The sequence below is a fragment of the Anas platyrhynchos genome, chromosome 7 (assembly GCF_047663525.1).
Source record: "Anas platyrhynchos isolate ZD024472 breed Pekin duck chromosome 7, IASCAAS_PekinDuck_T2T, whole genome shotgun sequence".
Lineage (NCBI taxonomy): Eukaryota > Metazoa > Chordata > Aves > Anseriformes > Anatidae > Anas > Anas platyrhynchos.
Window position 1 is genome coordinate 2124505 of NC_092593.1, and position 22211 is coordinate 2146715.

A 22211-nucleotide genomic window follows, 5' to 3' on the forward strand; every position below is an offset into this window, starting at 1 on the left:
ATTTCTGCTGGGAGCACACAACCTTCCAAAATTGCACGGTGGAGCAGCAGCAGCCCTCAGCCCAGCTCGGAACTGGCCCTGAGGATCCGGAGCCGTGGTTGCCATCTGGGCACCACCACGTACCGTTGCAGTGAGCCCAGCAAAAGCACGGTGCCCGGGCCAGCAGAACCCTCCTGCAGGGCTGCAGCTGCCCGCAGCAAGCCCCTGGTGATGGCCCACTGTCAGGACGATGCCACAGCACAGACTCACCGGGACCACGAGGAGCCCAAATCCCAGTGCACCGCCGCCTCCGTGACCCCGGAGCAGCACGCCTGCTTCAAGAAGCAGTATGCCACGAAATGCTGGTAAAACAAAGGGTTTACTGTTGGCAGGAAAAGACAGCAGCTTAATTCTCTGTGTATCCACACATACAGTCACACTATTAAAATGAATTAACTGCTCTGAAGAGGCGTTAGGAAAATATATCTTGTTTTGCAGTGGTGCACTCCGCCTGCGTCAATGTAAATGGGGCACAGGCTCCCAGCATCTGCTCTGTGACCCCCGCGGCTCCCACCGGCTTGTCTTGAGGCTCACTTTACTCTCATTTTCTCCCCCTGGCATTCTGCTAAAGTGCATTTGCTCATCCTGTAACGCAAATCCCAGGCAACTCGGATAAAACCCGGTAGCCAGTTCTCACAAATCCATGGAAACAAGCACAAAGGACCTGGGAATATTGCTAAGGAAGCCCGGTTGCAAGTGGGTAAATGCAGGGGTCGGGGCAGTGCTGAATAGCTCGTCCAGCCAAAGCTGCCACTGCCCCTTTCAAGCAGCATTTTCCTCCAGCACGAGAGGCTGGGAATAAGCGGTGGCTGCGAACAGAACCGGCAAAGGGCCAGAAACTACCAGACAGATAAGGAGACAGCAAACGCCCCTGGCTATCCACGTGGGGTTGGTGTGGCACAGAACTCCCCGTTATTTCCCCTAAGTGCAGCAGAATTCAGCCAAGCATCCTACAGAAAAAGGAAGCTTTGGACACACAGAGCACAAGCGGCCCCGAGCACACCCGGTGCCACTTTCTGATGAGATAAATTTGGCCTGGAAACTGGGAACGATTCTCCCAGCACCTGCACTGGCCTGGCAGGAGGGACCGAAGGCAGGAGGGACCTCAGAGGGTGGAGGTTGCTGTCCTGCCGCTAGGGAACAGTTCCCAAAGCACAGAGCAGGCTGCAGGAAGCACCACGAGGTCAGCCTTCCCCATCTCCTGCTTATCCTCAGCTGCTGTCAGCACCGCAGAGAACACAAAGGGGAAGCACAAAGACAGATGAGAAACCAACACTGATGTCTCCCCGAAAATAACTAATTTGTCCCGTGCCATAGGGACGAGGACTGCGCTGTGACTGCTGCCTGCCTGCTGGCACAACAAGAAGGTATCCAACAGCTCTGTCCCTCGCTGCATTGAAGCAGGGGCTCACCTTTCCCAAAATCAGTGTGACTGTGAAGCCTGGCTTCCTCACCTCGCACAAAATCCTGCCTCTCCGTGCCCCCACCCCGCGCTCCCTGTTCCCTGGTGGTAACAGCAGTTCTGGGTTTTCCCCCGTTGAGTTCTGCAATGTTCACTGCCTTCTCCAGCTCCTTGGTTGCTGCATGCTCTTGGTGGCCTGAGGACATCCATATATTTCCATCTGCAGAAGTGACCCGCTCAACATTATCCTAATTATTCACTGAAAAAGCAGCAAGGAGCCTTGGCTGCAGTGCGCAGTGCTGAGCCTGCTGCAGGGGGACCAAGGGTTGCAGGTGAAGGAAGCGAGCGAGAACAATTTTCAGGAGACACCTCGGGAAAACAAACCGTCCATTTGAAATCCCAACCTCAGCCAGAAAAAGCTGGCCTGTAACATCATTTTCAAGTGAAAAGCCATTTTCAAAAAGAATTCCTGACAAGATTCAGATCAGCTGTGGTTTGCTAGCTCGGGCAAACCCTGAGAGCCAAATCCTGTTCTCATTTACATCAGAGCAAAGCTCAAAGCCTAATGAAATATTTGATGTTCGCCCCGATGCAAATGAGAGCAGAATTTGGTCCGAAATATCCTGTTTTCTCTACTGACTTTATTACAGGGAGAGCATTAGACAGGAGTTCAGGTTTCTTTTGAAGTTATTTTATGGCAAGGAGATAGGGTGGCAGAGATCTAGTTCAACAAGTCTAATCTGTCCTAAATATGCATGCTGCGTCTGATGAAAGAACCACAGGGAAGCTGAGGCGGCCCTGCCATGCATACTCAGAGAAGCCACACAAATATCATTGAGCTTACGGTAATTTAAAGTGGAATCATCCTGCTAGCAATGGAACCCCGGACGCTTTCCATGTCGGTAACGCCGAGGTTTCTCACAGACCAGCTGGATGAGTGATAAACACAAAGGCTTGAAACCATTACCCAAAGTTGCCCAGGAGGAAAGTGGAAAACAACAGTAGAGAGCAAGAATAGGCAGGGTAACTGGATAAACAGAGCAGAAATTAGGTAAAATCCCTCTCCTCGCTCACCAGCTTCACCCCCAACATCCAGCAGGTCCACGGAACAAATGGCTTCATCGAGCACAAACAGCAGGGGAATAAATACGTGATGGGAGATGTGACATCCCCTGTGACATGCACCAGGGCCTGCCCAGTGCGCCCCACCGAGCATCCCAGCCAGTGGCATTTCTGCCAGATTTATCTGCAATTCCCCACGCTGTCCTCCCTCAAGAGTCAGGCTGCTTCTCTAACAGGGCAGTAACAAGCCACGGAGAATTTCAGGCTGGAGTATCAACACCACACTTTCACACATTGCGTGCTGCTCCTCTTTAAAGCCCTTCTCAGATATTACAGAGGTGTTCTCACAACAATCTCATTTGCACTCTCTTCCACCGTCACCTTTCACAAAGCCACGCTGACCGCCCCTTTTGCTGGTGTGACCCACGAGTCAGGCTTTCTTCACATAAATTCATCTCAGCCTGACTTTAACTTCACCCCAGGTGAAGCCTCGCCAGTGGCCGTGCCATTCCCAGCAGCTCTCTTCTTAGGCAACACACACCAAGGCTCACAGTTCGGACAGGTCTGGTCTTGCACACCCGAGGTTTCCACAAGAGAAGCACACTGGAGATGACTCCAAACCTTTTGCTCCAGCTCTGTGTACCGGCAGGAACCTCAGCACTGCAGCTATGGTAGAGCTCCACGACATGCAGATGTTTACAGCGGATGTAAATCAGAGATCGGTATCTCTCCACCAGAAACAATTCCCAAAACACAAAAAGTAAAAAACCTAACAGCTTGGCTCGCTGATCATCTGCATTAACCCACTTAGGCACTGAGCTAAAACCTGCTCCATGTTTATGCAGAGTCCAGCTGGGACTCATCAAGTTTAACAATTTTTGAGCTGGTAAGACTAGATTCGTTTTTTCTTTGATAATACATCCACACATATACCCAATATTCAAAATAAACTAGAATAGCAGCTTTCTTGCGCTTGATTCCCACACCAGTAACTCTGAACATTCACACAATGTTCTCGAGTCCCATTAACCCCCGTATGCAAACCTGCTACGCCCGAACGTACACGCAGACGAATGGCAGTTTTGCCCCAGTTGAGCAAAGCAGAAAACGTATTAATTCCAGCGGAGTCAGGGTTTTATCACAGAGGCTTGGTTTTGGAATTCCTTCACAAATAAAATTCTTGCTGATAGTAAAACCAGGAATTTTGCATTTCAAAGGCTTGTGTAAATGGCTCTGAATCCACAATTCCTGGTTATTTCATCTAAGAACGCACCAAAGCATTCAGAAACAGAGGAACTGGAGTAAAGCTCTCCAAATCTCCATCAGCCCTCCATTTCTGGGGCACAGCTCAACTGACCACAAGGTAAAGGAAGCAATTCTCAGACTGGACTCACCTTGTTGGGATCACAGCTCTTTTACATGAAAGTGCACAAAACAATGGCATGACCGCTGCTGTCTACGCAGCTCAAAGTGATTTTTGGAAAATCTACAGTTAGTGGAAAATCCTCAGTCTAAGGAATTTAGATGAGTGAGAAAGCTCAAGCTAACACACCGAGAGCTGCAGATATGCCCATCAAATCCTGATAAAGCAGAAAAACGTACCTCCTTGAAGTTATCAAACGCAGACAGAATGATTTCATGCCCTCCTCTGACGAGACACACAGCGGCTAGGAGTTCCAAGACGAGGGCCTTTGTCCTGCGAAGAAACCAAACCGTGGCAATCAATGACAAGCATGTGCTGAGCACCTTCTACCTGTTTGCCAAATGATGTGCAGACACTGGGAGAAGTAGTTTGCATCCAGTAGTTTGCATTCAGTCTCTTGAAACGAGAAAACCTGCAGGATGCATAATGCTGAGCATCGTCTGATCCGGGGTATTCTGAGTCTCCGGGATCATGCAGCTCTCCCCCATTTTAATGCTTCCCAAACCATGCAAAAATTTAAATCACAAACTGCACTTGTGGAAATCCAAGCAAACCCACGGCAGAACATCAATCCGTAAAGGCAGAGCACGTCAGCCCTCCACAGCTGGCCCTCCCAGCAGCTCTCCTGCACAGGGTCGGCGAGGAGGCGGCTGGGGACACAGCAGGATCACCGCACATAGCCAGGAGCCAGCTGCCTGCCCGCTCCCCCTGTGTCCACTTCTTGGTGAACGTGCTTTTAACTCACATCTGTATTTCCCCATACAGATCTGAATTACTCTCTGTGACAATTTGTATGACTCGTGGCCCCCCCAAAAAGTAAGCTGTGGCACACTGATGTGAGCAGAGGATGCCTCAGCGCATCTCTGCCCTCCTGAATCAGAAATCTGGGCAACTGACCGACAGCAGTGCTAACACAGGCACAGCAATGAGGGGGAGAAGACAATCAATTACTGAGAGGAAAGCATGCAACAGACTCACTGCAGCTCCAATATAAATAAGCCCCAGTGCTTTCTTACCGGGGTCACATAAGGCAAAAGCACCAACCGGACCTTATGGCCCGATGAGCTATGAGCAGATATTAAAATCATGCAGACACAGATGAAATTAGTCTCATGCTTAAGCACTGACTCAAACCAGATGTTACAGAAAAAGAAATACCTTTTGGCTTTCAAAGTGTCAAGGTTATCTTTGGAAACCAGATAAAATGTTCACTTTCCCAGGAAATTTTATATGGATCACTTTCAATCCTTACTCATCAATTTTTTTTTCCTGCCACAAGAAGAAAACCCAAGCTCTTTCAGACAGGCTCGAGGAGCTCTCACTATGGCTCATCAGTAACATCCTCTGCAAGGGCAGACCACGAGCTGTGTGTGCAGGGAAAGGGCACGGAGATGAGTGTGCACAGCGTGGCCAGGAGGATGCCCAGGTCTCCACAGCACCTGGAGCCCTCACCCGCCTGCTGCTGGCACATCTGCAACTGGGGACAGGGAGAGGACAGTGCCACCGTGCTGGTGTCACTCCTGTGGGCACACACAGAAGAGATGGAGCCTCTGACTGCTCCCAACATTTGTCCTCCCCCTGGCCTGCCAGCTCTCATGGCACTTAGCTCCGCAGTGTGGTTGGGGACACTGCTACAGCACGACTCGGAGCTGCTGCTTCCCTCTGTGCACATCTCAGCCAGCCCTAAGCACCCAAAACTCAGGTTTCTTCTAAAATCATGATGGGGCTAAAACAAAAAGTAATTAGGTTTTGAACAGCATAACGGTAAATTGGCTTTCTGGTGTTTTAGCCACATTTGAATGCTTTTTTTTTAAATAATCAGGAACCTAAACAACTCACCTCTTTCAGAACCCAAAGCTTAAGTTGTCTCTCCATCACCTGATTTCCAGGCTCAAGACAACAAAAAACCATAAAAGCAATAAACTTCCCATACCCTTCCCATTTACGCTGTGCCCAGGCTTGCTGATTTAAGCCTAAAGAGAAGTGAGGAAGGAAGCACCTACTTCCACCAGGACAAACTTCAAGCAGAGCACTGCAAGGCAAGTGGACAGCCTACGGAAAGGAGCTCTGCTCTCTCCATACGGTGCTGCTTAGTTCTGTCACATCCCCGAGCTTTACCTCTCCTTGCAAGCAGCAGAATGTCAGATCTGGTTTCATTAGAGGTGCAAGAGGTCTGCAGCTCCAGGCCGTGCTGGAAGCAGCTGCCAGGGCCACCAGGGTGTGAGGGGAGGAGAGGGGACACGGCCCTGCAGCAATTAGCTCCACTGTGCGATCACAAAATTGGGGCTGTGGCTGAAGAAACACCTGATGCTGAGTCAGGTGCTGTACAGATGCAGGACAAGAACAAAACTCTCTCTCAAGGACACTCAAACCTGAGGCCTCCTTGAAGTTTATTGAAGAAAATTTAGCTTCTTCAGGAAAATCCCATGTGAAGCTGCTCACAATCAGTAGGGTCTTCTTTGCACAGTAGCAGGGTTGGAGAGCTCAAGCAGCAAAGATACAGCTGAAGAGTCAGCAGCTTCTGAAACCGATGGCATTACTGCTGATGGCAATTGCTCCTCTATTCCCACCATAACACAGACTGAATGTGATTCAGAGTGAGGTCTGATTTTTGCTACCGATTTGTGCATAAACGTATCCATGAAAACCCCTTTCCACGTCCTCTTAACTTACCTACTTGGTAAATTCCCCACTAGCACGCACACCTACCTGGGATTCTTGTTGTTCAAGCTCAGTGCAATTTCATTGACAGCATGCGGGTGCGACATCACCATATTGAACCCGTACTGAAAAGAGAAGGGGAAAAAACCGTCTCAGCTTCGAAACCGAAGTCATTATTTTTAAAACCCAACAAATTACGTATCTCTGACCAGATCTGGCAGTCTCTCGCCACGCTGTAAGCCAAATAAAACAGGGCTGAGTTTTATCAAGGCAGTCAGCACATTTCCATCTCACACCGTGACTAACAACGGCTCTGTCACCACACGTCGGAGGTACTCGGTTTGGCCAACAAAAAGGGGTCCGGGAGCTGCTCCTGCAGCACTGACACCCCCTCTGCCTGCTCCTCCCCTCCGAACACTTTTTATTTCTGACAGCCCAGTGTGCCATTCACTCTCCAAAGGGGAATTTGCACTTCAGCTGCCAGGATCACTTCCCCAGGCATGCTGCCACCAAGCAACTGCCGCATGCAGCTACTGCGCGAGTGCTGCGGGGTCTGCTCTCCAAACCCAAAAACAGAATTGCTTTATGAGTGTGGTATCAGTTGGTACCACACCTGCACCATTGCTTGCATCCTTCCTGTTAGAGGAAAGAAACCCTGGAGCTCCCAGGAGCTGCTATCACCACCAGCACAGCTCACACACCTGGCAGTGTTAATGTGCCAGCTGTGACAAGGGCTGTGTTGTGCACGGCTTCCCCGCTGCGCTGTCTAAGAATGAGTAAGGATTTAAACCTTCCCAGCAGTTTTACCTTCATCTTTCACCACTAACCTTTCCCTCCCACCAACAAAAAGTGACGCGGTGCAGAAGAATGCAAAGGGAAATACCTGGTAGTTCATTATGGCACGCAAGCACATGATGCAGACGTGAACATCGTCTTTTTTACTCACTAATCTGGAATTTTTTAGCGTTCTTCGGCTTGGCAAGGTATTGTACCTGCAAACAAAAACAGCTTTCATCAGTCACGGGACCACTGTAGGTGGTCAGAGGAAAGGAACGGGAACATCCCTCCGCTGGGTGAAAACACAGACATTTCTCCGTGCTGCAGAGCACACGGCCACCTGACAACACGCATGCAAATAAAGCAGAAAAGAGGCCAGGGGATGGATATTTGGCAGCACAGGAGGCCCGGACACGAGGCTAACGGGCCCTGAAGGAACTGAGCAGCGCCAGGTACCAGCAGGAGCAGAGGGAGCAGGACCTGCAGGCTCTCATCCGCAGCTCTACCACAGCAGAAATATCCCGGATTTTTTCTGTCTATGCTCTGCCGGTGCAGACACGGACCTTTAATGGAATTGAGCACTTGTAGGCATCAGCAAACGTATTAATTTTGGTTGCATTTCGTTTAAGAATGGTGCCTCTCTTCTGCTCTGCAGCTGAGCTTTCTGAAAGCCCTCCAAACGATCCCAGGAAAACGCAGCCTTCAGGAACTTCCCGCAGCACAGAGGCATTAATTATTTTAATTGTAACCCCTCACTGGTAAATCAACCTGCAATTCTATTAAATAAGTGCATGGAATAAAGACAGAGGGAAACCTTGCAATCTGTCATTTCCATGGCACGGGAAATGAAAGCCACATTTCAGCTCTTCCTGAGACCCTGCGGATTTTCTTTAAGGCGAAACACGCTTTGGGAGCTGAGCACGGGAAACTGGAGACAGGGAGAGGGCTGACACGTGAATACACCCATGTTCTTGCAGTCATACACAGCGCTGAATAAACAACGAGATCATGGCTACGGTCCAGAAAGCCTCCTGACAGCAATGCACTAATAATAATACAGAATTATATTGATATATATTATATATATATTTTATATATATATCTATAATGGGTGTTGCAGTGGAGCAGGAGCAAAGTGACCCAGCCCAAGGCTTGTCCCACGTGGCCCCAGCCCCAGCCCAGGGGCCTGGAGGGGCAAGGTGGCTCTGAAATATCCTGGCCACCGTGGTCACAGAGCAGGAAGGGCATCGGCTGGCAGGCTGCGGGGCTGGCAAAGCCCCCAGGAGGTCACAGTGAGCATTCTGCAATTCAAACTATCACATTCAGGCCTGAAAACCGAGGAGAAAGCATAAATCTGCTGGAAAGAAAGGCAGAAAGGCAAACACCATGACGTACCCACGATTAAGAGGTTTGTGAATTCTGACATCTGTTGTGCTAAGAGCAGCCCCGCTGGGGGAGGGAAATGAAATCTGTAGGTGAAACTTGGCTGTGGGATTAAACACAGCCATCAGCACAAGCAAGGCTACCTCAGACACGTGCTGCTGCCCTCACCCTTGCCAGTGCCACCGCTGCAGCCTGGACAACGCTCACGGGAGCTCTTCTTGTGTTTGGTATGTGAAAACGATGCAGTGGGAAAAGCTTCAGGAGTGTGGCATGCCGAGCCGTGATTAGGTGCCAAACCTGAGTTTAGATGAACCGGTGTTGGTACCCAGGGCTACTCAGCACAGCTGCACACCCTCAGAAGCAGGGCGAGCAGTGAGCTACGACGGGGACAGCTTCCAGGGACAGGTCGGGCTTTTCAGCCTGGAAGGGCCAAGAGAGAACGGCATCAACGCAGGCAGGGAGGGATGGGAAGGAGCCCTGGGTATCTCCTGTCCCACGGGACCTGCGTGCCATCACACAGCCTGCAGCAGATGGGATGAAAGCTCCGAGAACCAGAGCTCATCGGCACCACTGCTCCGAAAGGCAAAACCCATCGAGAACCAGGTAATTAAATCTGCTGGAGGTAATCCAGATTACAGGACGGACATCCCGGGGTGTCTGCTACACCCTGCATGAAGCACTGCTCCCGATTATCACCAGGGAGCACCAGATATGGCTTCGAAGTGATCCCCCCACTGCTTTCCTCTCACCTTCTTTCCTCTCCACATTTTGAGTGCATCTGGGAGACTGCCCTCCTCACTGCCAACTCTACCATGCGCTTACTGTCTGATTCATGCTATTCGTTTTGTTTAAATAAAAGGTGTAGCTTTCAAAATCAATGATTAGCCTCATTATTATTAATAATAACAGTAAAAAATACTCATAAATGCATGAACAAGTGGGAACAGACTACGGGAGAGGAGCTCGGCGCGGCGCACAGCCGCAGTGCCCGGGCTGCAGCAGTGCCTGCGCTCTGCTTTCATTTCCCAGGAGCGCCGAGATGAAAGAAACCCCAAAATTCAAAGCAGAATTCAGTCAAACGGCTTTTTTTTTTTTTTTCTCCATATATATGAATGCATAAATGAGCTGACGGGCACTCCAGAAGGCTCTCAGGCCTGCAGGAAAGCTGCCCCAGTTCTGAGAGCCACGGGGAGCGCTGGGCGCACTCGGAGCGAGTTTTGGGGAGCGGACCCCGGCAGGGAGCGCAGGGGAGGCAGAGAGCTGAGAACACAGGACGAGCACAGGCAAGACGTGGGCAGCTTCACATTTGGTAAGCAAAACTCCCCCGGCTCCAGTTTTAACCTGTTGCTCATTCCCTCCTCTGTCAGGGAAGGCACTGTGGGGCCGCCCCGCTCTCTCCAAGCTGCCAGCAGGATGATTATCGGGCTCTGCACCTCGCCCCGGGTGCCTGGGCACCTCGTCTGCTGCTCGTGGTGGCACCACGGATGGGCAAGGAGCCCCAGCGGTGTGCTGCAGGGCTCTGCGGCCGTGCCAGCAGTCCCACCGACAGCTCCCGTGCTCGCACACCTCCCGGCCCTTCCCTCCGGTCATCCCCGGCAACAAAACGCTTTCCCAGAAGCGACGGGGAAAAACCTAGGGCAGCTCTTTTCCCTCCAAAGTGACGGGGCATTCCCTTCAACCCACACACCGAAAGTATGTGCAGAAGTAATGCAGATGCAATCACAGCTTTCCCTCCGAGGAGCCTGGGATGGGCAGAGCCCAGCAGCTTCAGGTGGCAATCTCCTGACCTGCCTGGGAAATGGCAGACATAAATACAGAGCTTTTTCTGTGCTTACCTAGGCCATGCATTTGCCCTGGACAGCAGGAAAAGGGCTGCATCCCTTCCTGTGACAAAAGCAAGACCACGTTTACTTTGGAGCCCATACCCAGTCTGAACCAGGAGGTGTGAAAACGCTCGCGGGAGAGCGTGGAAACACGCCGTGCCGGCGCATCTCCATACGCATTTCACTAAGTATGAAAAACACTGCAATAAAAAGATTTAAAAGCCACTTCTAGTCACACACAGATCATTCCTATAATGACTTATCTCAGCCCTAAACTCCTGAAGACTGCATACATTATTTCCATTTAAATTTTAATAAGCAGAGCACTTAGATCTCTATCACGCCGCTGAGAGAAGAAAAAAGCTTCCTCGGTGTCTGCTGCATCGACTCCTCCGATTTCAGAACGTGTTTACGTATCTGGAGAGTTTTGTCAGCTCTAACAACCGGGGGCAAGGCTCCTAAAACTAGTGAAGGACGGAGACCTCGCACAGCCCCCGTCAGCGACGTGCGGAGCGCGCACCCCGCGCCTCTCGGTTCTGCCCACGGCGGTCTGCGACGAGGCTGAGAAACCAGCACAGGATAGGCACTCGGGAGCTGCAGTGCAGGGAAAATATTCCCAGCACAGATGGGATTCTGCCCTAGATTCAGAGAGGTTCCCTTCAACAGATGCAAATTTCTTCGCGCAGACGCGAATGCCAAGAATCGATGAGGGTTTTTGGGACAGAAACTCTTTTCCAGCGACTCTGCACGCTGCAAGTAAGGCTCCAGCTGCCTTCTCTGCAGGAGTGGTAACTGCAACAGCCCCTGTGCCCGACATGAGCCAAACCAGGGTGGACAATCTTCTGTTGCTTTCATGTCATTTCTTGTTACTAACCACTAGGCTGATGCGAGCATCTGGGTGAACTGTTGGTTTTGATTTCCTGTCTGCTGCAGGTCAGAGATTGTGTCACCGAGCGTGTATTTATACTAGTAATGAAATTCAGATGGCTCCTCTTTTATTTCCTTCGCCCCTCCTTCAAAGCAGAACCATAAAACCTTACTCCTGAAAAAAAAAAAAGAAGAAACAGAAAACCTGACCGTGTGCAGGCTCCTGCAGCTCGCGGTGCTTCCCTGCGGCACCGAGCTGAGCGAGCTACCCCACTGCTGTGTCCTGGGCTGGCAGCTGGGGAAATGTGTGAGATCCATCCAGCCTTTCCAAGCCCTGACACTGCGACCACGTGGCGAAACCAGCACCACCCAGCCCTGTGCTCAAACGTACAATTTAGGGCTCTTTTCCTGCCTAGGTCTCAGGGAAGTGCCTGTCTGTTCGGGAATAATTTGGTCATCGTTTCCATGAAAGTGCACCATGTGAGAGTCCTTAGATACCAAGGACCCACATATAACTAATTAAAACACCCACGCAATGAGCTGGGGAACTCAAAGTTAAGGAAAAGCCCTTCCCAACATGGTAAACCTGCACATAACTCAAACTCCTGCCATCTCCACCAGCTTTGAGGGAGGACTTCCATGCTCAGCACGAGGACACATGCTTGATCCAATTGTGCAGGCTTCCAACACACAGCATTAAAGCAAACCCAAGCTACAGCTGCTGTCTCTCACCATTTTTATCCTGTTTTCTGCTGCAGAGCACTACACCCTCGTGTGTCCCGCTGGCTCCCTCCTGGTGGGAGCAGAGGACGGCCCCAGGTGGCTCCCGGCAGCTCTCCCAGCTCTGCGTGTGCCAGGGCTCCTGCTTCCCACTGGGATTTTGGTGCTTTGGAGGAGGTGGTGTTTGCATTACAAACATTGCTCTAATGGCAGAGAGGGACTTTGAAGGGGGGGAAATTTCCTGCCAACTTTGCATTTCTCCGCGGGGACCTGGAACTTGCAGCCTCCGCAGAGGAAGGAACAAGGACGGGAACAAGGAAGCTGCAATTGGGTCCTCTGCCCATGCAAGGGCAAAAATATTCGTCTGGGTGTGACAGAGCAGGTGGCCCTGGCGCCCAAAATGTTTCTTTTCTGGCATTTCAAACAAGGGCAACGAAGCTGGTTTTGAGCTGCACGTGTGGAGAGAATAAATCACTTTGGGCCTCCGGTTTTTGTCTTCTTCTCAAAAAAATCTGGGAAAATCAGTAATCCATAATGCTGCAGGGACCTTTGCTGCTTAAGAAAAATTGTAGCAGTCTGGTTTGGCCTTCCCCAACTCTTCTTCCCCTCTCCCAGGCTGTAAGCACACCCTGGGGAGCCCTCGGCACGGCCACACCGTGCGCGTCCCACCGGGCTTTGGGCACGGGAGCAGGCACCGAGACCTTCAGGTCCCTCGGTCAAGAAAGCAGAAAATCCCAGGAGGGGCAGCTGAGTGCTCTGAAAACACGCTCAGCTAAATCAGCAAGTGCCTGACAGAGTGCACGGTGTCCGTCAGCTGCTCCCCACGGAGTGGAAGTGGAAGTGGCAGAGCCCGCGCTGAATCGCTGCGGCACGAGAAGCCGTGCCAGAGCACAGCCCAGTTCCTGAATGCTTTTAAACCCATTTATGGATTACGATACGTCTGTCTGGACTGCTGTCTCACTACGAACTCTGCAGATTCTGGAAACAAAAATAAGTTTCCGAGTTCAATCCATATAAAAAAACGAAGTATTAGGCTCAGAAGAAAGGGAATTTCTAATGGCCTGGGACGCTGCGAAGTCATTCTGAATATTTATCTGGGAGGAGGGTCTAGCTCTCACGTGTGAGCAATGCTCTGTTCAGAATAAAAAATAAAAAAAGAGCAGCAATAAAATCCCCAAAGATTCATCCCCGGTTTTATCCTTCTACCCTCATTTTGGTGCTTGCCTCCCAAATCCCCGTGCCTCTTTTTAAAAAAAAAAATCTCAGTTGCCAAGGAAACAGCTCCGAGCGGGGAATTGGCAAGGTCTAGCACTGCTAAAAAGAGCTCCAGGAAGTCGAGTAAAGTTACAGCGTGCAAACGGAGAGCCTCAGCCACGCAGAGGGGAGCACAGAAAGCCAGGAAGGCTTCGTGGCAGGGCACCCAGTCCTGGCCGTGTGCGAGGAGCCGCTCACTGCGATGGGGATGTGGTGTCTGCAGGCGTACGAGGGCATCGCCCTGCCAGGGTTACTCTGTGCTTATCTCCTAGCCCGGCTCCTGCAATGTAATGGGTTCAGGGCACACCAGCTGCAGGGCCCTGGGGGTGGCACCGTCCCCTGAGGATGGGCTGGCAAGCCAGCGGTGTGGCGCTGCCAGGCAGGCACCAAAATCGAGGAAACCACGTGTGAGAGCTGGCAGGAGCCCCTCGCCTGCCCGAAAAAGATGTCAGGATCTAACTGGGGGAGGTGCTGCACACAGAAATGAAACCGAGAGCGCCCAAAGATGCACAGGGTGGGGAAAGAGGACAGGGAGAAAGCAGGTGCCTCGAGGGGACAGCCCCTGTGCCACCTCAGTGCCACCAGACTACAGATGAGATTGCAGATGAGATTGCACAGCACCTGACCTGCGGTTAACTTAGTTTGGGAGACATCTCCCCAGATCATGGTGTTTAATAAAAGGGAATCCAGGCCGAGCATGTTCTCATTTTTCATACTGGCATGGCAGGGACGAGTCTAGTTCCTAAATTTTACATTACCCTGTTGCGATTGTCGGATCCATCCCTTTTCACCCCAAAAGGAGGCCCCCTTCCTCCTGTCTCCCTGTACATGGGCTGCCCAGCAAGGACAGGACAGGAGCTTCCACAGAGGAGAACCTGGGGCTTGGGTCTCCCTCCATGCCTCAGGCACACTCCCTGCCCTGCACGGGGCAGTAACTTCGACAAATGCAGTCCTGCACACCCTCCTGTGGAGACCCTACCTGGTTCTTAGGAGAAGATTCCATTTCTGTTGACCAATGTTTATTAATTAATCAAAAACTAATCAAAGACCAACTCTTAAAACTTCCCACCCACTTGTACCTTTCCCTGTTCCTAATACACACCGTCCCCACTACAGAACAAACACATCAAAGGTGCTGGTCCTGTCCCACAGCTCCTGCCCAAAGGTCCTGGTCAAGGTAAAAGCATTTCAGCCTCTTCTAGAAAACCCCGCTCTGCGGAAGCACACTGCGCTTTGAAGTCATAATGCGATAAGCACACATCTTGGAGGCTGCCATCTCCCACCGAGGCTTACCAAGATGTGTGGTTCTCGGATTATAGGGCATGGGAGCAGCTCCCATGCACGGCACAGCCCGTGCTGCGTGCGCCCTCACTCCTGGCACTTACGAGGTTTTCCGGCTCGAAGCCTCATCAGCAGAGCGCAAAGTGAAGCCGCTCCAGAGGCAGGAGGGTGAAAAGCAGCTCTGGCGGCGTTTGGACTGAAGTTGCTCGGGCAGAGAAACCGATCTGATGGTACACGAAGAGGGGGGGAGGACAGAGGAGGGAAGGATGCAGAAAGGAGAATTGGGGAAGGACATTTGAAGAAGGGAGGGAAAGGGTGGACGTGAGGAAGGAGACATTGAAATGGAAAATAAAAGATGAGAGGGGGATATGAAAAAAAAAAAAGGAAAAAGAAAAAGGATGAAAGAAAATGAAGAGAAAGAAAATTAAGAGACATGTAATGTATACCTGACTTAGGCATTTCTGGAATAACTGAGAGCAGGATCAGACATCCTCCAAACACAAGACCCTGCCTGCTCTGTTGAAGTAGGTAGAAATCAAAGCACACACCACAAGCACTGAAATCACCTTTGCAGCATCAGAAAAAAAAAAAAACTAGTCAAGTGCTTTTGCCGCACTCCACAGCCTGTATCTCTTTGCCAGAGCTGTGTGTCTGCCTCCTCCTCCCCACTTTCTCCCTGATGTCTTTGATACATTCCAGATCTCGCACCCGCCACCACTCAGGCTGTAGGAGGATGGCAGCCACTGAACAGGAACTAAAAAGCCAACGTGAGCATTGAGTGACAAACCAGAACTGAACCTCGACTGGAAGACACAGAAAAAATCTGCAGGTCCCCACTGCTTCCAGCTCTGTAGGACTCCTTTATGCTCACAGCAAAGCTCTACAAAAGCCCCAAAGATCAAAACGTGCACAGAGTCAATCCCCCTCAGCACTCCGAGCTGTGCCCCTGAGTACTGCTGAGTACTGTCCTGCCAGCCTGAAGATGCTCTCAGCATGCCTTGTAATAGTGAAGGATTGTAGGAATGCAAGGTCCTGTAACGGAGCTGACTGACGTTCAGTCTTGGGAAGGGATCCTGCCTTTTCCACAAACTAAAAAAAAACACAAATGGTATTTGGAAAGAGAGACTTCATAGTAAAGCCCGGGGCGGTGCTCAAATTAACATCAGGTTTGAAGCATGGAAGTGGCCTTTAAAACATAAATCTTGTTCGTGGCAGCACGGACGGGCTGTGCTGCTGGAAGAGACCTTTTTGGATGAGACACCAGATCAGAGCTCCAGCCTGGCTGGGCCCATGGAAATCCTGAGGTACTCTTTGGAGAAGAGTGATTGCTTCCTCTGTGCAAGTCACACTGTACCTGACGGAAACATAGCACGCACCCTTAGATCATTCTGCCACTGGAAAGGGAGGCAGCCTGATTCGTTTCATTTCCTCAATCGCTGTGCGATGCTGCCCCGTGGTACTGGCTTAGCACTTCTTTCCACCTCAAAACCGACAGCACAACGACACGTGAAGATGAAAAACAGCCTAATTGGAAAACCATGCTGACTCTTCTCACTCGGGCACTCGCTGCTTGCAGGTCACCTGCTGCCTGCTTCGGGGCCTTACCGTAACGTGGAGTGCCTGCCCGAGCGGGAGATGCTGTTGCCAACTGGCGAGGGTAAATTGCTGCCTCGGTGCAGGTCCTCAATAGATCGGCTCCAAGGTTTGGACTTGTCCATGGAGTTTTCCACGTTGTTCTCCAAACTCTCAAAGTCAAAGCTGCAAGGAAATAGAAATTCCAAAGCTGGGTTAGACAGCAAAGATGCACAGAGCGCTTCCCTTCCTGTTAAACATCTGCAGACTTAGCAGGTCCCAGAAGATTACAACAAGAAAGGAAGAAAGCACCGCAAACTAATTTCCCTTCAGCTGCAATTCAGAGCGAGCTTCCACACATTCTGCTGCAAATCTGGACCTCGACAAAGGGAGAAGCTCACCACACGAGCGCTCGGTTTGAGAGGGATCAAACAGCTACGTATTATTCTACTCCCATGTCAAATAAATACAACATTGGCCACTTTGCAGATGAGCAGCAATGCCTTGAAGGAAAGAAGGAGAATACTTCAAGCTGTCTCCATTTTATTGCAATAAATCAATACGCTGTGCAAGTACTACTTCAGTTTCCTCCATCAGTATGTGACTGAGCATTTACACTGCCTTGCTGGCCCTCGCTAATCTGCTCGCATATGCGATACATTACCATAATCATTACAGATTTTCTCTGATTTCTGATTCACTGCCCATCGTACTGCTCTTTCAAGCAAAAATTGCTTGTTCCCCTTGCAGTTTTTGAGGTTATTACTCATGTTCACCACGTTAGAGAGGGAAAAAACCCAGCAGGCTAACTTGCGTACATTTGTATAATTTTAGGAACAAAGTCTTTATACAAGAACATCTTTTTGCTGCGCACAGTTTTTTCCAGTGTTAGTAACATTTTCAAACATATAATTTTGTTTCATTGATTCAACTGCAACTCCACCAACAGTCCTGCTCTGTGCGATGGCAATATATACGTCTGACGGCATCTTTTTTAAAAATAAAACATCAGCTCCACTCGGCTTGAGCTCCCAGCTACAATGGTATCTGTAACCCACCACTTAGTTTCATACAATTTTACATAAAAATCTAATGCTACAATACAGCGAATGGAAAGCCTGTGGGCACACAAAACAAAGGTGCCTTTGCCTGCCAGGAGCTGTGTGAGTAGTGGTACTGTGGGGATGGTGCTTTGAACAAGGCAGGCAGTATTACACTGCTTGGGGTTGGGCACTAATCACAAACCTATTTCTAAGGAAGTCTGCATCTTTCCATACATTCCTTGAATCGCTTTTGCACTGTACCCTATGACAGTCAGAGGCCACCAAGGCTAAAAAACACCAGTAAAGCCTTAAAGATAAATAATCACAAAGGTTAAAGTGTTTTTTTTTCCTCTATAGGATGCTATAATTCAATAGTTTAGGACTAGTGTTACCATTTTCTCTGCTCCTGCTCTGCAGTAGGTACACGGTACTGGGCCAAGCTCTGGCACTGTGCATGGCAGCCCTGCTACAGGAGAAGCTGAGCATCTCATCGAGCATCTCATCGAGCATCTCATCGAGCATCTCATCAAGCATCCCATCAGCATTTCCCTCTCCTGGGGGTTTTGCTTAGCCCCGCAAGCCCAGTGAGTAGGAGGCAAGTCTTACTTACGTGACCGCGTACTGTGCGAACGACAAGTACTCCACCAGGACATCCAGGCCTTTGTTTTCCTCATTCAAGAACTCCCTGACCCATCTGTTGGAAAAATCATGAGACGTCAGAGCATGTCACTGGTTTTGTGCAGTTACCGGAATTCTTTTCACAGAAACTGAAGACACAGCCACTGCAGCAAAGATGGGACTGCTGAGTTAAAGCTCTTCTTTCTCACTGAGGAAAAGAGGACTTTGAAAAAACAGAAGTTTTTTATTTAGAGGACTTTACAAATGTACTGAAACGAGCCTTTTTGCAGTGCTTGGACAAGAAAAACACTGCACCTCAAAACCATAAAACCCCCTCTCCAATGCACACCCAGCAGCTAGACGTTTGGCCTAATAAATACCAAGGGCCATGGATGTCCTGCAGAGCTCAGCTGCCCAACTCCTCCTCCGTGCTCCATGGTTCCCAAGCAGGGACCACGTCTGTCCTCTGGTTTGTCCTCCAGCACTTCTCGTGTTTATTTTCCACACCCCGGCCTCTGGCAGTCTTTCAGGTGCATACGGACAGCACACATGTGGAAGAGTAATAGCAGCACGGCCCGGCTCTGACAGCCCAGGTGCACGTTTAGCAGTCATTTTGGCCTTCTCCTTTTTAAAAAGCGCTGACCTCTTGCCGTGAATTTCAGTCCGACAATTACGCAGAGCCTTTCTGGTCGACACACTGAGGCTTCCTGTGCCGAGGCCTCGAGCAGACAGATGAAACGGGCAGAAATGCGCACTGAGACGGCCCGTTCAATAAAAACCTGGAGTCCTGGCCATGCTCTTACTTGTGCTATTTGAGAAGAATTTTCTGCTTTGTGAAAGCAAAATGCTGGCAACGTTACTTACAGCCAGGCTTCGCGAACTGTATCATGTTCAGCTATAAACCAGCATGTTTTAATATACAGATTTTTATAGCTGCAGCGCTAGTACTATTCTAGACCCAATTATTCTCACTTTTGCCCTGACTTACTTCGGGTGAGCAGCAATCTCTTGACGGCCTTCACAGAGACGTGGATTAACCCTATCGTGAAAGGATTAAGGCTGAATTTTCTCCTGAGACACCCAGCTACCCCTTACCTGAGCCCTTCAGGATTTAACAACCAATATAAGTGGTACCACTGCCTAGCATGCAGAGATGTTTTCTGAAAGACATCCATCAGTAGGTGCAAATCTAGTAAGGCCATCAAAAGGTCATCAAAAATCCTCACCCAATGTGATTCGTTCTCAAAGAAATTTCCAGTTCTCGGAGTACTTGAGTAGACTCTTGGACTCGTCTTCTGAATTTCTGTAATGGAGTGAGAAGGCAAGAACAGCACTTAGACTTCTGTGATGCTATTAAAAATGCCAGCATCTCCTACAGCACAGATTGAGCACATGAAACATTCAGGCAAACTGAGAACCTCCCTTAAATCCCGAGGAACGCAACAACAACAGGCAGGCAGTCAACAAAAACAAACAGAAAAATAACTTCTGTTCCCGTGTATATTTTGAGCTTCCAGGATTAAGAAAATGAAAAGCCTGTGGATAAATACACATTTCTTTACAATACAAGCTTTGTTTTAGCAACAACCTCTCCACTGAGATCTACGGTGCTTGGACGTCACTCCCAGCCATATGTTTTAATCTCACTTTTGTGACCTTACACCCACACCAAAATGCTGCCGTAATTTCTGTCTAATTACCAAATCTGTGGGTGCGAGGCAGTAATGAGCTACACATGTGCTACTATCTGCAGGTTTTGGTACTTCATGCATGCAAAATTGTATCTGCAAAGTTAAAAGCTGGGAAGAGGCCATGAAATGGCAGAAGCAAAATGCTGGGCAGTACGAAGAAGATGATGTTTTGTGTCATCCCCGTGCAGGAGGAGAAGGGACTGCCTGGCAAAACCTCCCCGTGATGCAGGAAGAGCCCCACGGCACCCCAGGGCTCGGAGCAGGCTCTGGCAATGGCAGGAGACCTCGAAGTGCACACCCAAATCGAGTCAGGCAGAGCTGGACGAGTCTGGGAAGGTTTGTTAACATCCAGGACACAGCGAGGCTGCTGCAGGAGAGGGACTGGCCCCCGGGGAGCACCGCGAGCTGGGTCACTGCTGGGTGGGCCAGGGCAAGCACAGGATCACCACTCTTTTAATTTTCCTGTTTCAAAGTTCAGCTCGGATGAGAAGCCCATCACAGTCCCAGCTCCCAGCCCAAGTGCACGGCTCACAGCAGCGCTGGGAGCCACCAGCCCTTGGCCATGCAGGGATTTAGCAGCAAAAACCCTGAGCCAGCCCCGATCACGGGCACAGCCCCGGTAACCCCAGCCCTGCCCACAGCATCCAGCATCCGTCCAGGAGCCCGTTTGTAAATCTTTCCGACACGCAGCCCAGGCTGAGGGAAGGCTGCTGGTGATGCAGAATAATGCGACAAAAGAGAGGAACTCAATGGGGCTATTTTTAGGCTCCTTCGGTTTTGTCATTTGTCATGGGACTCCTATAGTAGTATTAGGGTAAGAAAGGCTTCAATGTGTGCCCAGGGACTAACCGCAGAGCGAAGCCAAACACACAAAACGAATTTCAAAACCCTGCAGGAGAAAAACACAAAGACCCCCGTTCAGCTTTTTTTTTAAATAAATAAATAAAACAAACGACAAAAACCTACAATCAGCTACGGGCAAATTTTAAAGGTTTCCTCCTAAATGGCTTCCTATTCCTCGCCGCAGCCCCCGACAAGAGCAGCCCTGTCAGGAGGCATTAGGGCAGGGAGGGCTCGGCGCTGTGTCTGCAGGAGCAGCGCTGCGTCCCGGCCGCCCCCCGAGCTGGCCCTGGCTCGCAGCATTTGTCAGGATCTGTGTTTTACTGCGGGGCACCCAGCTCGGCTAATTGCAGGGCAGCACAAAGCAGCGACTGTGGAGGACAAGAGGAGCAGTCAATGGCAGGAACTGCTGCGTGCTGGGTTTTGGGGGCTATTGGAACTATCGGCACAGGATATGAGCTGATGTCCACAGTGCTTAAATACCAAAGGTTGAGTGACCGTCCTCTGAACAGGATGTAGATTTACACTTCTAAGACCCCTGGCAGCTATTTCTAAGCCCATGAGGGTGGTGCAGAACTGTCAGCACCAGGCACAGGTCCCTGCTGGTGCAGAAGCCTCGCTCGGGGATGCCCACGTTCCCGTGATGCTGTGCCCAGCACTACACATCTCACTCCTCCAGAGGGTTGGTTGGTGTCCACCCCAACAAAAGCATCTTTGAAAGGCCAGGTGGAGTGCCCGAGTCTTTTGTGAGTCATTAGCAGACAATTCTGGATGAATATTAGGCAGAAGGATGCGTGAGGCTCTCTCGTGCCAGCAGAACCCAATCCCTCCAGCTGAATGCCGAGAACAGCTCCGAGCTGCAGTTTACCTGCCACCAGCACTGCCCACGAGGAAAGGCAGACCTAGAGCGTAGCTCAGCGACAATTTGTCAGGCTATTTATTGAAGCTAAAGTTATTAAAACTATTTGTTTCATGTGTCAGATCGTCCCTTTCTTTGCAACATCTGCTCCTCTTTCCAAGCTGCACAAACCGCAGCGCCTTTCCAATTTCTCTTTGTTTGTCTCTGCGTTTTGTTACATCTCCAAGACTTTTCTCAGCTCCTCTCACAGAGCCTCCACACAAAGGCAGGAAGGAACTGGGACCCCAGGACCATCCTCGTGGAGGAACAAGGACGAGAGGATGAGAGGAAACAGGACGCTCCTCACCTTCCTGGTCACTGCCGGGTCCAGATAGCCCTTCAACTTCTGGATGTACGTGTGCGGAGGGTTCTTCACTTGAAATCTTTCCTGCAAAGGATGTAAGAACAAACATCAGCCATTTGATAACATTGCTGTATTTACTTCTTATACGCGTGAAATGCATGCACACACATACATATTTAAACAGGACGTATGTATAAGATGAATTTGTATGTGCATGCCCTATATGCATAAATACTTAACCTACGCATATACAATGTGCATGCAAATCCCAGGTATTTACATGCGTCTTGATTTTCTGAAATTTGATATTTATATAGGAGGCGTAAAAACCTGTCCTGCACATTCGATGGTTTTGGTTACACGTATAAACAAACACATCTGCAAACAAAGGGCTTCTGGCAGCCAGAGCACTGCGAGGAAAGAGAGGGGCTGGAGAGCGAGCGCGTGTCCATGTCGGACTGAGAGCCGTCACCACAAGAGCTGAGGCACCTTTCTGTCATTTGGAACGAGCCCAAAAACACACTGCGTGGTCCATTCACAGAAGAAGCTTTAT

At 50.1% G+C, this 22211-nt stretch overlaps 1 protein-coding gene across 9 annotated transcripts in view; it reads right to left on the reverse strand.

Moving 5' to 3' along the window:
- The window catches only part of FMNL2 (formin like 2), a 102752-nt gene that overhangs the window by 30941 nt on the left and 49600 nt on the right, over positions 1-22211 (reverse strand). For all 9 annotated transcript variants that reach the window (XM_038182398.2, XM_038182396.2, XM_027459526.3 and 6 more), the window contains exons 3-9: positions 21662-21742; positions 19152-19228; positions 17918-18001; positions 16298-16450; positions 7471-7579; positions 6636-6712; positions 4106-4199 (exon numbers count right to left, since the gene is read on the reverse strand). In XM_038182398.2, coding sequence (XP_038038326.1) covers positions 4106-4199; positions 6636-6712; positions 7471-7579; positions 16298-16450; positions 17918-18001; positions 19152-19228; positions 21662-21742 — 675 coding nt within the window. The remainder of the gene's footprint in view (positions 1-4105; positions 4200-6635; positions 6713-7470; positions 7580-16297; positions 16451-17917; positions 18002-19151; positions 19229-21661; positions 21743-22211) is intronic.